Source organism: Salminus brasiliensis, chromosome 5 (genome assembly GCF_030463535.1).
Source record: "Salminus brasiliensis chromosome 5, fSalBra1.hap2, whole genome shotgun sequence".
Lineage (NCBI taxonomy): Eukaryota > Metazoa > Chordata > Actinopteri > Characiformes > Bryconidae > Salminus > Salminus brasiliensis.
The window spans coordinates 15,461,716-15,476,527 of record NC_132882.1 but is presented as its reverse complement, the minus strand read 5'-3'; the positions used below and the strand labels follow the sequence as shown (position 1 = coordinate 15,476,527).

General features: G+C 39.4%; 2 protein-coding genes and 1 non-coding gene across 3 annotated transcripts; 2 read left to right on the top strand and 1 right to left on the bottom strand.

The window, feature by feature from the left end:
- Nucleotides 1-891: 891 nt before the first annotated feature.
- Nucleotides 892-2,468, bottom strand: gtf3c6 (general transcription factor IIIC, polypeptide 6, alpha). Its single transcript, XM_072679569.1, has 2 exons — nucleotides 2,130-2,468; nucleotides 892-1,397 (listed from the first exon to the last, which is right to left on the bottom strand). The coding sequence occupies exons 1-2, from the start codon at nucleotides 2,372-2,374 to the stop codon at nucleotides 1,043-1,045; spliced, it is 600 nt and encodes a 199-aa protein (XP_072535670.1). The 5' UTR covers nucleotides 2,375-2,468; the 3' UTR covers nucleotides 892-1,042.
- Nucleotides 2,469-2,521: 53 nt separating this feature from the next.
- Nucleotides 2,522-12,488, top strand: nop2 (NOP2 nucleolar protein homolog (yeast)). The gene is made up of 16 exons (XM_072679568.1): nucleotides 2,522-2,665; nucleotides 3,797-3,923; nucleotides 4,052-4,091; nucleotides 4,185-4,243; nucleotides 4,344-4,591; nucleotides 4,680-4,887; nucleotides 5,005-5,204; nucleotides 5,481-5,570; nucleotides 5,659-5,746; nucleotides 5,850-5,990; nucleotides 6,749-6,888; nucleotides 6,985-7,074; nucleotides 7,488-7,610; nucleotides 10,505-10,602; nucleotides 10,712-10,848; nucleotides 10,936-12,488. The coding sequence occupies exons 2-16, from the start codon at nucleotides 3,818-3,820 to the stop codon at nucleotides 11,382-11,384; spliced, it is 2,217 nt and encodes a 738-aa protein (XP_072535669.1). The 5' UTR covers nucleotides 2,522-2,665; nucleotides 3,797-3,817; the 3' UTR covers nucleotides 11,385-12,488.
- Nucleotides 5,240-5,377, top strand: LOC140556671 (small nucleolar RNA SNORA29). The gene has a single exon (XR_011979752.1). It is a non-coding gene; the product is annotated as a small nucleolar RNA SNORA29 (small nucleolar RNA).
- Nucleotides 12,489-14,812: the final 2,324 nt, after the last annotated feature.

Here is a 14,812-nt window from a genome sequence, read left to right as displayed (position 1 = left end):
GACTGTAATCATAGGCAGGTTAGTAATCTTACACTATAACGGAAATATGTCAAATGATCAGACTGTTTGATGTTTACAAACAAACGGGAAGAACAGACGTTCTAGAACCGCTGCACGAGACTGGATTTCCGTCCTCATCCGGTTCCAGAGAGGAAATACACTACCGCCAGTCCCAAGCACAGAGAGGGAAGAGGGGCTGCGCAGCACAGGACAGGGCAGGACTCTTCAACACCAGTGTAGAAATACAGTTCTACACACACACACACACACATTACTTTAGCACACATCATCACACTTATCAATTTTGTATGTTAAATAAACAGTAATTGTGATTTGACCAAGAGTGCCCAAACTTTTGCAGGGGTGTCCTGTATTATATATGTGCCGCCAGCAGGTAGGTAAAGAGGTATATGCACCCCATGCACGGATTGGTTTATTCCTACACAAGAAGCTTAAAGTTCAAAACCCCTCTCCCGTTCAGTCTCCTGTCACAAGTAACAAGTACACTATATGTCCAAATGTTTGTGGACACCCCTTCTAATGAATACGTTGATCTACTTCAAGTTGCAACCGGAACAGGACTCTCTGGAGCAGATGAACATGAACCTGTTGGCACCATGCCTAATAAAAGGCTTAAACTAGGTCCTTACAGCAGTGCTCCAAAATCTAGTAGAAAGTCTTCCCTGGACACTAGAGACAGTTACCCTATCAAAAGCCAAATAAACTATTTTCTAATGCCCTTGATGTAGAAAGAAAAAAGGATGTATAAGTAGGTGTCCCAATACTTTTGCCCATCTAATGTCCGTAGAACTTTACAGGCACATGAATGAATGTGGAATGTAGCTAATGAATAACACCTAAATGAATGTACATATCTGTAAAGTCATCATCTTTATATTATCTTTTTATTATCCTAAACTCCACGTTACAAAATCTTTCTAACAACTGTATATAAACATATTTCTAATGGCCCAGTAATAAGGCAGCATGTATGTTCACTAACATGAACAAGTATTATTAACATTAATGGGGAGTTCAGCCATCAGTGGTGTTCCTGCACAGCCTCTGCATGGGTCGGTTCGGCACTGTGGCCAGCGTTCTCTGCTGATTCAGTCACGTCCAGCATACTGTCATCTTTTGCAGATCTTTGCTCTGTCGCTGCCGTTTCAGCGTCTGATTCGTCACTGACTCCGGGGCCTTGATCCTGTGCCTCAGCTTTCACCTTCTCCAGTTCCTTGTGGTCAAGTGTGTAGTGACATACCATGCTGGCTCTCCCGCACATATCCCCTTCATTTAGAGACAGCACCTCAATGCCATGGGGGCCGGCCTCCCCTTCTTTCCTCTCTGAGAGAAATGTTCTCTGGAGCATGAGCTTCTTTGTGGTGTGGCACTTGTACCTGTGTGAGAACAGATAACGATACAAACATTACCGTGCTGGTTTATGATAGAAATATGAATCATATACTTCGGTTTATCTGTAATTATTAAGTATTAACAAAGATTTTTATATCAATCGGTGCAAATGGTTAAAGACTAGAAAACATGTTCGACAGTGTAAAAGAAAAATGAATCTTATTAGTTAAACACGGTGGAGGTAGTGTCTTGTCCACCGGAGCATTCTGTCTGCCAATTTAGAGAAACACACTGCCAACAATACATAAGACTTCACTGAGGAGGGGGAAAGTGGATGGTTTCAGACTGGCCAAATCGATCACAAAGACCATAATCCAATAGAGCATGCATTTCAACCACTGAATAGGACTCTCTGGAGCACATGAACATGAACTTATTGGCTCCATGCTTAATGCCATGCCCAGGTTACTAGGAACTGTGCTCTCTGGAATAATGGTGCTCCATCCACTACTTTTGGGGTGAGGTGGGTTCTAGTAGAAAGCCTTCAGTGGGCAGTAGAGACGGATACTTCACCAAAGCTGAATAAACTCTTTTCTACTGCCCTGGATTTAGGAAGAAACTGAACAAGTAGGTGTCCCAATACTTTTGTCTATATAGGCATTGCCTGAGGAGGTGGGGAAATACTTTTGCTCACCTCCAACTGTGTGGTCTGCCTCCATGCTCCAAGCTGTTTAACAAATGTGGTGGTGTAGCTGTATAAAAACACAAACGTCTACCTGAGTGCAGGGATGGAGGTGGGATCCTCAGGGTTCTCCGAGTCCTCCTGGAATAACACGCATGTCCCCACAGCATCCTCGTACTCTCCTGCGAAAACGTAGCGGCCGAGCTGTAGCATAGGCTGCTCAGTGTCCAGCCCGACCACCTTACACCAGCCCTCACACTTCCTCAGCGCGTCCGAGTCGATCACCCCCGACAGCTCGGCCACCACCAGCTGCTCATCCTCTTCCCATTGGTCCTCCATCGAGGACTCTGTCAGTCCGCTAAGTTGTGTGGAAACCCCCGTGGAAGACCCTCTGTACGAGCCCTGCTAGAGAAGACGAGCACACATGTTGTTGGTGTCGTCAGAACTGCGCGACGGAAGTTGTACCCATCGGTCTTCCTCTGCAGTTCAACGTGTTGGAGGAAAACTCACGTGTGTGTGAGTGTGTGTCGTGTTGAAAAAGTAGAATCGCTTAATCGAAGTGCTAAAACAGTGCTTTTAATAACTCAGACGGAGTTAGTGGAGGAGTCGGGATAATTCAGGAAAGTAGAGGTAGGTACAGCTCAGTTGTTTAGGATATCTTTCAGAGAGCGTCAAATCGTCGTCTTCAGCAGCGAGTTAGCTGTTAGCGGCGTTTCTCAGCTTTTCTCTTGGTTTTGCAAAGTGAGAAGAATGTTAATGTGCACAGCTCTTTATAATGTATCGCCAAAAAAGACATCTGATATTAAATTATATGGTTTGGTTGAGCTGCATGTTTAGACCACATGCTCGCCAAGTGGGAGCCAGAGGTGTGGAGATTAGCTTCAAGTCAGGCCAAAAAAAGTAATCAAGTAAATGTAATGTTTGCAGTGTATGAAGCCCCTAAAGTATGAAGGGGAAAGTAATACTTAAGAGACCTCGACTTAACAAATCGTTTCCTGAAATGAATAAATTGTCCCCTCAGTTTGAAGAGAATGCTTTGAATAACTTTAATAATTGATTAAACTGAATGAATGTTGTATTTTTTCGAGGGTACAAGTTTAACTCTCAGAATATGAGATATTAAATTATTTTTCTTAATTCTTTAGTCTCTGTGGCCCCATCATCTACCATATTTAAAATGTAAAATGCAATAGACTCTTCTCTTTTAGGAATCATTTCCCTATGATAATATTGACAAATTACATTTTTTACAAAAATGACAACGCTTCTAAATGTGAGAGCTGCACAAATCAACACAGATGCTTTCACCAAAATAAACACAACACACACACAAAAAAACTTCAGTGTTAAATGTAAATAACTGAATTGCAAAAGTAAAAATACATTGAATTGTGTGACTAAATAAATGCAATTACTATACACCTCTTTAAAATGCTGTTTTCAGTCATTTATCTTTTCTTTTCCCAGTAGTGGTAGCTTAATGTGGTATCTTAAAAAAATCTCCAGCCGTTTTTGACTTTGACATAATCCAGTATGGATTTGACGGTTGTCATTTACGTTGCTTCAAAATGTCATGGTGAATGGATTTTTTTCACATTGTTTAGTGAGAAAACACAAAGGAGGAGCATAAGTTTCTTATTTAAATAGATTTTTTCACTCTTGGTGATCTAACAAATTCTATGCCTATACATGTCTAAATCTTAACACTCTAAAAACATCATTTTATTTGTAATAATCTTTTCTGTTCATTTTTTGTTTAAGTATACATCTACAGGGTCAGTCATGGGTAGGAAAATTGACCCCACCAACAAGGTGAAGCGAGGACCTGGAAGGAAGGCTAGGAAACAAAAGGGGCCAGAGACAGAGCTGGCCAAATTTATAGTGGATGGTATGAGAAATTCTGCGACTACACATTGTGTCGTACTGTGTAATTACAAATTGCCAAACGCACAATCAGAAACTGTACATTTATTGCATTTTTTGGTAACTTGATTCTAAACATTCTGATTATTTCAGAGGATGGGCCTAAAAAACTGTCCAGCAGAGCAAAAAAACGGTAAGATGACCTTTTAGAAATCAGCTTTCATGATGAAGACATGTTGTTAATGTGTTCACTTTTACAATGTATTCATTTACTGATGTTGTGCAGTGCTGTGAAGAGATCTCAAGTCGCATTGACACCCAAGGAGAAAAAACAACCCAAAAAAGGTACAAACTGAAATTTCTGTATCTTTTTATCAATATCCATATTGCTAATCCAAAACGTTCATCTAAAATAATACTTTTTTCCCTTGATTATCCTTCCAAGGGTTTTCTGATGAGAATAGTGAATGGTTGACACCAGCAAAGCGAAAACGTAAACTTGAACAGTCAGAAGGAGACGAGGATAGTGACAGTCAGTGGGAGGATGAGGAGGACCTGGATGAAGAGGAAAATGAAGAGGTAGCAGCCAGTGAGAATGAGGATGGGGATGATGAAATGGTGGATGACTATGGCGCGATGGAGGACAGCAGTGAAGGAGAGAAAGAAGAGGGAGCAGACAGTGATGGAGAAGAGGTGTGTAAAAATGTTCTCTGTATGTCTGAACAGAGTCCAAACAGAAGTGTCAAAACCTTTGTCACATCTAGTATCTTTGCTTTCTCAGCTGCTGCCTATTGAACGAGCTGCTAGAAAACAAAAAAAAATGCAAAAGGCAACAACACAGGAAAGTGATGATGATGAGGAGGAGGAGGAGAGTGAAGATGAAAAAATGGATGACCAAGAGGATGAGGACGAAGAGGACACCGTGCAGGTGAATTTGGATGGGGTGGACAATTTTAAACTCCCTGGTGCAGCGGAGAGAGACAAAGAGGGTGAGTCGTACTGAATTGTGACCTTTAAAATAAGTCAGTAATAGCTTAATTTGACCCCAGACTTTTCATCCTAATCATCTGTTTGACCTCTTACTCATTACATCTCTCCTCCTGTAGGACTTATACCCCTAGACCTGCAAAGCATCCACCAGAGGATTAAAGACAACGTGGATGTGCTCTCTCACTTCAGCGAGAAGAGGGAGGAGGGGAAAGAGAGAGCCGAGTATCTCTCCCTGCTGAAGTCTGACATGTGTACTTACTACAGCTACAATGACTTCCTCATGGGCAAACTCATTGAGCTGTTTCCACACTCTGAGGTGTGTGCATAAAGAGCTTAAGATTAGAAGCCTACATTCCTGTTTTAGTCCCACACATTCCTCCTCTAAGGATGTGTGGCTATGCTAACAGGATATATCAACTGTCTGTCAAAGTCTGAAGGGGTAGATAGCCACACGCGCTGCCTCTATATGTACTGGCAGAACATCAATAAATATTAACTACTACTAGGAACATGATTTTGTTTTTCAGTTGGAAATCTGTTTATGAAGCAAATTCTTAAGTGCTTTCTCTGCTTGCGCACATTTCTATTTTAGCTTGTGGATTTTCTGGAGGCCAATGAAATCCAGAGGCCTGTCACCATTAGGACCAATACTCTTAAAACCAGGAGGAGAGACTTGGCTCAGGTATGAAAAATCATCACCTTCAGAAAACTATTTGAAATAAAAGAAACAAATACATGTGGTTTAATCAAACTTTGTTTTGTTCACATAGGCTCTAATCAATAGAGGTGTAAATTTGGATCCTTTGGGGAAATGGTCTAAAGTAGGCCTGGTCATCTTTGACTCCTCAGTTCCCATAGGTGAGTCCATTTAGCAGTTGTTTAGGGGCATAGTATTTCATCAGTGCTTCTAAAGAGTAACTTTTAACATTTTTGAAACTTCCTTTTTGTCTGTCTGACTCAGGTGCAACTCCTGAGTATTTAGCTGGACATTACATGCTGCAGGGAGCGTCTTCACTGCTGCCTGTAATGGCGCTGTCTACCCAGGAGGGGGAGACCGTGCTGGACATGAGTTCAGCTCCAGGAGGCAAGACCACTTATATGGGTGAGAACACTACTGATTCTGACATTTTCAAATGTCTTTGAAAAAATATATATATTAAAAAAAAAAAAAATCTTAGATTTTTTTTATTTCTGGCCTTTTAGTGTTTTGGTCAAAAAATACTTTCATATTCAGATATTTACATACAGTCCATGTCATTTTGAAAAGAACCTGAGGATGCTACAAAGCTTTATGTGCAAGAACTTATCAATTGATGGAAAAAAATAGTCTGATTAATTAGTTCGTTTGATGCCATTTTGGTTCCCCATTTTGGTCATGTGGTTGTAAAGATTGCAGTTTTTGTTTTTTGTACAACCCAAAAAGTAGAAAATGTCCAACCTGCCTTGTGTCGATAGTCTAAGCTGGTGGAGGTGGTGTAATGGTGTGGGGAATTGTCATATCACGCTTTGGGCCTGTTAATACCAGTCCTCCATCACATGAAATATACAGCCTGTTTGAGTATTGTTGCTAACCATTTGCGTCCCTTAATGGCCATTTAACTATGTCACAAAGCAAACGTTGAAGAATTGATGCTGTTTGGAGAGCAAGCAAAGTCCCTACCCAGAATGTGTATGTTCTTAATAAAGTGCTTAATAAAGAACATATAATTTTTGTCTATTTGTGGTAGGAGTCAAAACAAATGCCTGAATATATCAGGGTCTAGGTTTTATGTTCATTGATGAGGCTTTTCAGGTTAAGTGAAGTTCTTATCTGAGCATGGGATTTAATCTGTTGAATGCCTTGTGTTTTGTATCTTCTAGCCCAGTTGATGAAAAACACAGGTGTGATAGTTGCTAATGATGCCAGTGCTGAGAGACTGAAGAGTGTTGTGGGGAACATCCATCGCCTGGGTGTTACAAACACCATCATCTGTAACTATGATGGCAGACAGTTTCCCAAGGTCTGTTCCTGATGTTTTAGTAGTCCTGATGATTCACTTTTTGAATCCTCTAACCCCTTTTTATTTATTTATTTATTTATTTATTGTTAATGACAGGTAATGGGAGGTTTTGACAGAGTGCTGTTGGATGCTCCTTGCTCTGGCACAGGGGTCATCTCCAAAGACCCAGCAGTGAAAACCAGCAAGGTAGGACTTTAAAAATGTATGAGGTATCAAGCGATTGTCACTATGATGTTTATCACAGAGTAGTTCTTGACGGTTCATGAACATTGTATTGATTTTGTTTATGGTGAGTAAGTTGCTATTGGCAGATACTGACCTTTTAGAAACTCCCATACTTCCCATTTAAAAGCTTCTGCGATTGGAGGGTGACTCAAGTCTTTACTTATTTTTGCTTTTGATTTTATATAAATGAAATGAAGTTATCAGGATTAATACAGACCAAGCTTAACTTAACCACTGAGCTACACTTGCAGACAGATTAGAATCTGGAAATATTATTATATATGTACATAAAGTGTAAAACATTTTTACATGTTCAGTATGGAAGTAATGTTCCTACCTGCAATCACTCCTCTTGTTGACCCTTTCACTCTTAGGATGATTCAGATATTCAGCGCTCAGCTCATCTACAAAAGGAGCTGATTCTGGCAGCCATTGACTCTGTGAATGCGGACTCACAGACTGGTGGATACCTGGTCTACTGCACCTGCTCTATTATGGTAAGTTTATCCAGCTAGCTTTAACATTCATGATCACAGTGAAGGGAAAGGTGTATAACAAGGCTGTAGATGCCAGTCCTTTCTTTCTAAATATACATGATGACATTTGTTTGATTTACATCATCTTCATGCTTTATGGAGTAATGCTGATAAATATAAGTTTGTAGTAAGGAATAATGAATTAAACAGTAATTGAGTGAAAAGTTATTTCCCTAAAAAACAATAATGGAGGTGTTAAGAGGTTTAATATGACATTCTGTGTTATGGAAAACACAGCAGCAGAAATATCATGTCAGATTTTCTACAAGGCTTGCTCTACAAAGACTAGGTAAAGTGGTACATTCGGCTACACATCTTGCCTAGTCTTTGTAGAGAAAGCCTTGTACAGTGGTACTGTGTTCTCTGGAATTATGGATTTTTTAAAATTAGGTGTGGTATCGTCCAACATCCTGGCATTCTTGTCCCTGAACACAAATACGTTCTCACAGCAATTAACCAAAATCTAGTAGAAAATCCTCCCTGGACAGCAGAGACAGTTACTCCAACAAAAGCAGGATAAACTCTTTTAATACCCTTGATTTTTTGAAGAGGCGGTGAATGAGCAGGTGGCCCAAATACGGTAGTCCATATAAATGTACTTTTCTGCCCTGCATATATTTAAATGTATATATAAAATCTTCCATCTAAACTGAGTCTCAGGAAATGGCTACATGTTTGAGAGAGATTAAACAGTTCTACAATTTATTACAATTTATTAATACATTTTTACATCAAACCAAATCTTAATTAATTAATACAATCATATTGACTGGTAGAAATATTAAGACTGGTAGAACTCACCTGATAGATGTTTTTTATTTTTTATTTTTCGAGGAATCAAACGGCTTCTGGTTAAATGAAACTGTTCCAACATTTGTCATGTAGCCCTGTGTTCATTGAGAATCATTTAAGTCTACCTGTTGCACAACACAACCCTCCCACACACACCTACCCATGCACAAAGATTAATCTGTTTTAATTGAATATTTGATTCATTGAAACAAACAGTTTAAAAGACACAGTTTGATAAAATGAACCGAACATCCCATCACTATGAAGGGTCCTGATATTAATCATTATATGGGGTCTGGGCAGGTCACAGAAGCCCTTTGGCGTTTAGGTATGAAAACATCTGAGCCATGACTGATGCGAGTTTGAATCTCTCAGCGGAGGAGAATGGAGGGAACATAACTCTATGCATCAAGTACTCTTACTGCAGAAAGCAGCCTATGTGAAGTTAGTGTGTTTGATGTAGTGCAAAGTCAGTGACCTAGGCTAGAAATTGGCAAGTGGCTCGAAGAGATTAATAGGTCACAACTACCCGAAATAGCTGAGAGTGACGCAAATTTGGTCCTTTTGCGTAGTGATGACAGCTGGGGATGGGCCATGCCACTTTGGGATATGGAGCAGGACTCATAAAAAAAAATTTAAAGATCAGAGAATACAGCTGAACAGCTGCGTTACATTGAGCTGTTTTCCTCTTTCTATTGCCAAAGCTCTTATAATGCTGCTGTCCTCAAACTGAGGAAGTCCCAAATAAGAAAGCCATTGGTGAATGTTAGAATATTCGAGACGGCTGCATGAGTGAGTTTTCTTCCTGTGAACGGTTGGTGAATTTAGGCCCATTGGCAGTAACACAATGTGCAGTGCAAGAAATAACTGTGGGTCAGCTTCCTTTTGGTTTGTTCAAAAGAAAAATCGATTAACTTTGGTTACAAGTAGTTTCCAAATGGCTTCTTGTTTTAATAGCATTTTACAAACTTAATGAACAGTCAATGTTAAGAGCCTTATTCAACACTCTCTATAATCCTAGTAGGATAATCCTCTACTTTCTTAAATGTATTGATTCTGGAGAAAGTTTGTTGGACCATGGACGCTCATTGCCAACCCCTACAACACACAGACCAAAGAGATTCCACCTCAGCAGACAGGACAACATGTTCGCTTTGGCTGCATTCACACAAAATCCTTCCTGCAGTGTTTATTTGGGCTTTAGAACATATCGGCTGTGAAACAATTAGAAAATGGTTTTATTTCTCTGGATCTTTGTTCTTACTAACACCGCTCCCTCTCTTCATTCACTCCACTGCTGTCTTTTTCTCTGTTTAAACAGCAACCCATAAATCCTGCTTAAAGCAACCTAATGTGACAAAGTCTGTCTCTTGTAACTGGCTAGTTCTCACGGTCATTGGGTGCGGAGTAGATTTAGGGCAAGCTGTGAAATTCAGGCACAAGAACAGCTCGACCCTCAAATATGACTTTATTTTTATTTTATTTTTTGCTCTTTGTCTTTGTGGTCGTAAAACACTTTATAAACATATGAACAAATATCCATGAGATGGCATTTGAGCAAACAACACCACAGTAAGTGATGTAGCTAACATTAGCTAGGTTGTGAGTTATAAGCAAGTCCAAGATCTCTAGTAGTTCTCTAGTATCTCTTTCCTTTTGAGCAAGCCAAAAGAAAACCTAACTCGTACTGAGAGGAAGAAACCTTGAGAGGAACCAAGGTTTAAAAGGGGAACCCATTCTCCTCTGGTTGAACTTCTTTTTTAATGTTTGTTTTTTAGGTCTCCTCTTTGACTGTTCCTTTGCCATCTCTCTTTCTTGACAATATGTGTAGCAAGTGGCATGTGCCTTTCAGTTCAAGCCACATTATTTCCCATTTACAAATACAGGACTGTCAACTACAGCTAGTGGGCCATGGGGATATTTGCTGAACTTGACAATGTATTTGATTAACATTTGCTTACTGCATCTTTAAGCAACCCTGTGTCCTTTCACCATGCAGTCAAGATATATCGTGTGGCCCTAATGTACAGTAAAGTGACCAACAGTGGTTGGCTGTGTTTTAGGTGGAGGAGAATGAGTGGGTGGTGGACTACGCCCTAAAGAAGAGAAATGTTAAACTGGTTCCCACAGGATTGGACTTTGGCAAAGAGGGCTTCACTAGGTACTGTAGTCTCACACACATACAATACAGGCCTTCTAACCTTTTCCTCAATCCTTTTAGAATCCTTCCGATTTGAAATTTTTGCAGCTAAACTGAGTTCTCTCCCCAGATTTAAAGAGCGACGATTCCATCCTTCACTCAAGCTTTCTCGGAGGTTCTACCCACATTCTCACAATATGGACGGCTTCTTCGTGGCAAAGCTGAAGAAGTTCTCGAACGCCATCCCCACTGCACCTGCAGACAGCAGTAAGATTAAGGCTTTATGTTGTAAAGGTAAACAGATTCAGTCTATTTCTTCTTTACTAATGATTTTAAATCACTTTCTCTACACAGAAGAAGAGCAGCCCACTGAATCAGAAACTCCAGTTACATCAGCAGAAACCAGCAAAGCCAGCAAACCAGCAAATGGCAAAACTGAGCAAAAGAGCAAAGGTCCGGGACAGGGGAAAGTGGAGACCAAGCAGTCAAAGACCACCATCGGCAGCAAAACACAAAATCTAATTTCCAAGAACAAACCAGCAGTAAAAAGTAAACCATTAAAAGGCGACGGCCCCAAAAAGAGGAAATTGGCCACAATGGATGAAGAGCCTTCCAAGGAGAAGCTTAAAGTACCAAAAGTGGACAGAGAGACACCAAAAAAGTCTGTGACAGAGAAAAAAGAAGGGACCCCGCTTAAGAAGACAAACAAGAAGAAGAACCTTTTGCAAAAACAGAGTAGAATGGGGAAAAACAAATTTAAGACCTTAAAAAAGATGCTGAAGAAACAAGACGCTGGACCGTAGAATGTGTTGCGTTATCTTAGAGCATATACAAGAGCAGCTCTCAACTTAGTGTGATTCTGGTGAGGACAGAAGATGGCTGATGCTATTGACTTTAGTGTCTATCTGTCATATTGACACCTCCTCCTAAAGACATTGTGCACAACTGTGGACAGAATGCTTCTTTTAAAAGACTTCTGTGTTTATGGGTGATAATCACAGAATCATTCAGGACATTCGTTCTGTTAAAATCAAACCTAGTATATTACGAAGTGAACAGTATGTGAATATAAATGTCTCTATATGTGTATGAACCTGATTTCATACAGATTGTTCCGTCACAGCTCTCCGGACGACTGGGGGGAAATGCATGCATTCTGAAAGTCTGATGTAAAGATGTTCTTTTCTAACTGTAAAGGTTTAAAGGCGTTTTCACATGGTTTACATTGTTTCTGACACATTGGCAAAATAAACTTTAATACCAGAGTGGATTTTTCTTTAAACACAACCTGGTGTTGTACCATTAAAGGTCTGAGAGTTTTTTTTTTCTTTTTTTAAATACTTAATTGTGGGTTAAATATAAAAGTTATATTTGAAATAATATCTATACTGTAGATATTGTAGTCTTGTTTTGCTTGATTCCAGCTATTTGAAGGGTGAGGGCAGGTGACTGAGATGTTTACTTTATTAAAAATACAGCTGTGTTCTTACTGTTTCCTTTTACTTTAAAACCTTAGGTAAAAATTAAAGGTATGGAGACAAAGATGTACTTAAGTGAAGTTGAAAAAGTAGTCCTCATTTAAACAGTCGAGTAAAAAGGTTTTGTTTATTTTGTTTTGTAAAATCAAACTAATTAGAACACTAACATTGCTGTTGAAAGAAAGTGGTAGATAGAAAGTGATAGAAATATAACAAATATTCTGTTTTATTAATTGTTCATTGTAATTATGACTCAGTGTAATTATCATTTGTAAAATAAGTAATAAGCATCTTTTTCTGCTTAAATCTTCACTGAGTTGTTTTTGTCCTAATACTTGTGCTCACCTGAAATAGGCTGTTTAGACACGTTATAAGTTCTATTGTAATGCTACCATTCTAGACCAATAAATTTCATCCACTATGCCAAAAGTGTTCAACATTGGATGTTTTTACCAAATGTCTGGAGACTCTGTTGGACCACATTTATTTAATCACTTATTTGACATGATCTAGTTTTGTTTAATTGACATGACTTTGTAGAAATTTTCACTTTGACACTGAAGAGTTTGTGTGAATTCTTCAAAAATAGCCAGATTATGGTATATTGAACTGTACATTAAATGAATATGCTCTCCACAACCACCACTTTTTATTTGTAATCCATATCTTTCCAGTTTACAGCAAACATAAAAATGTCTCCTAAAGTGGTGGCCTTAATTCAGAATACACTTGAAAGAAGAGCAGTCAGTTAGATTTAGCCTGTAAATGCTGTTGAAAAGACTCCCCAAACCCACACCTTGCTTTTTAGTATAGATGGCCTCATTAGTAATGATGAACATATAACCTGGGGTAATGATTATAAGGATTTTCTTTTGCTTCACTTTTCAGTGTAATATGAAGCTGATACACTGATAAAGGCACTTTTCTTACATATGTTTCGCTCATTTTCACCCATGTCAGTACTTCTGAAGGCCACTACCGATGCTGAAGCTGTTCATGAGGCAACACAAATAATTTGAGAGGGATTTGTTGAGCCAGTATAGGCAAAGTAAATAAAACCATATTTTTCTAAGAACTGGAACATCACGTATCTAAAAGGGTCAGTCTCTTGTGCTGGATCTTATTTAGCCCTGTCTGCACCATGTGAATGGTCTATTGTGAAACGTCTGACTCGCCTGTAACCCTGCAGCCATCTGACCCCACAGTATTCATCACTGCTGATGGAGGTCAAACCATTCAGCGTGGCAACACGTCCAGAGATTAGAGAGATGAATCTTTGAATGTGCGTATGTGTCAGTCTGTACAGCCATGTATTTAGCTCTTTTTCAGGTCCACTGGATGACGGAAAATGGCTAGAACAAAAATCTGGTTTTAATCAAACTGTTTAAAACAAAACGTTCCCTGAGCTTTAAGTTTGTAAGTTTTTTTCCTCTTAAGGTGAGGGGTATTGTTTGAAGAACCTATTGGCCTGTATAATCTGCAGCCTGCAGAACATCTTGTGTTTTGTATTGGGAAGAAACACTGTTTGTGTATTGACACGCAGTTCTCGGTAAAGCTTGAAATCAAGAAAGTGTGTGAGATTGTGAGAAATTGGTTGGTTCCCAGGGACAAAATTGCAGAGCACATAAATTTGCTTTTGGTTCCTGAAGCTCTGCAGCTTTTAGAGACCGTGAATTTGAATACCCCACAAAGATAGGAATATGAACTTTGTGTGTGTGAGTGTGTAGTTTCTGTCTCAGTGAAAAGCACTCTAAATGCCTTAATTACAGGCCATTGTTCTGCCCCGAGCGTTTAATTGTGTTGAAATGCAGAGAGTGTAGGCAAAAGCTCAGATTTTAATTACAGTGCTGTTGCCAGAATGCAGGGAGATAATAGAGGGCCGTGCTGAAGGCTACAGCCAGCACTCAGACCTGTGGCTAATGTAGTTTAGATTCACCTCCTCTCACTCTGAGCTGATTAAATGCTATTGTACACACTTAATTACAATGATCTCCTGCATGCGAGGATGATTGAAAAGGTGTGTAGGGGTATGTGTGCGTAGGAGGATTGTTCATCTTATATTCATCACTTCTGCGAGGTAAAGGCACTAACAGTTTTGAATTAACAGTCTCTGTGTTAACTCTTTTATCTGTTCTTTTTTTTGTCATTTATCATTGTTCTGTCATGAAAACTTGTCCTTCATGTTCTGTAGGCGGTTCTTCTCCCAGGGATGTCGAAGGCAGAGAATGTAATTAAAAGGAGGTGATCTGCGCTGTTCAGTCATTTATAGCCCAGTTTAAAATTTGGTTATTAAGGACTTGTTAGCTTGTGTTGTGGCCAGAAATTCAACATTTACCCAAGTTGCAATGCCTTTGGTACAAATTCAGCTCATTCAGATCTTCTCTTTGAGCAATGCCATAGAAGAAATACTTTTGGTTCCATATCGGTATCTTCTTAGGAATTCTTACATTTGTTCTTGAGTCCTAATAAAAAAAAAAGATTCACAATGTGTTCAAACCACAGAACTGTTCACAGCTCTGCTCTTATAATGATGGATCCCATCGTCCTCGTAATTTGATTAATTCAAAATAAGAAAGCAGTTTGTAAAAAGCCCCCATGTTGGTAAATGACGTGTGTCAGTATGAAGACCCTTTCACCTAAAGTTTTTCACCCTTACACATCTCTTTTACAGGCATGGTTCTTTATGGAACCAAACACAGTTCTTCTATGGCACTGCTTAAAGAACCCTTGGTAAGGTAAGGTTGTGCACGCAT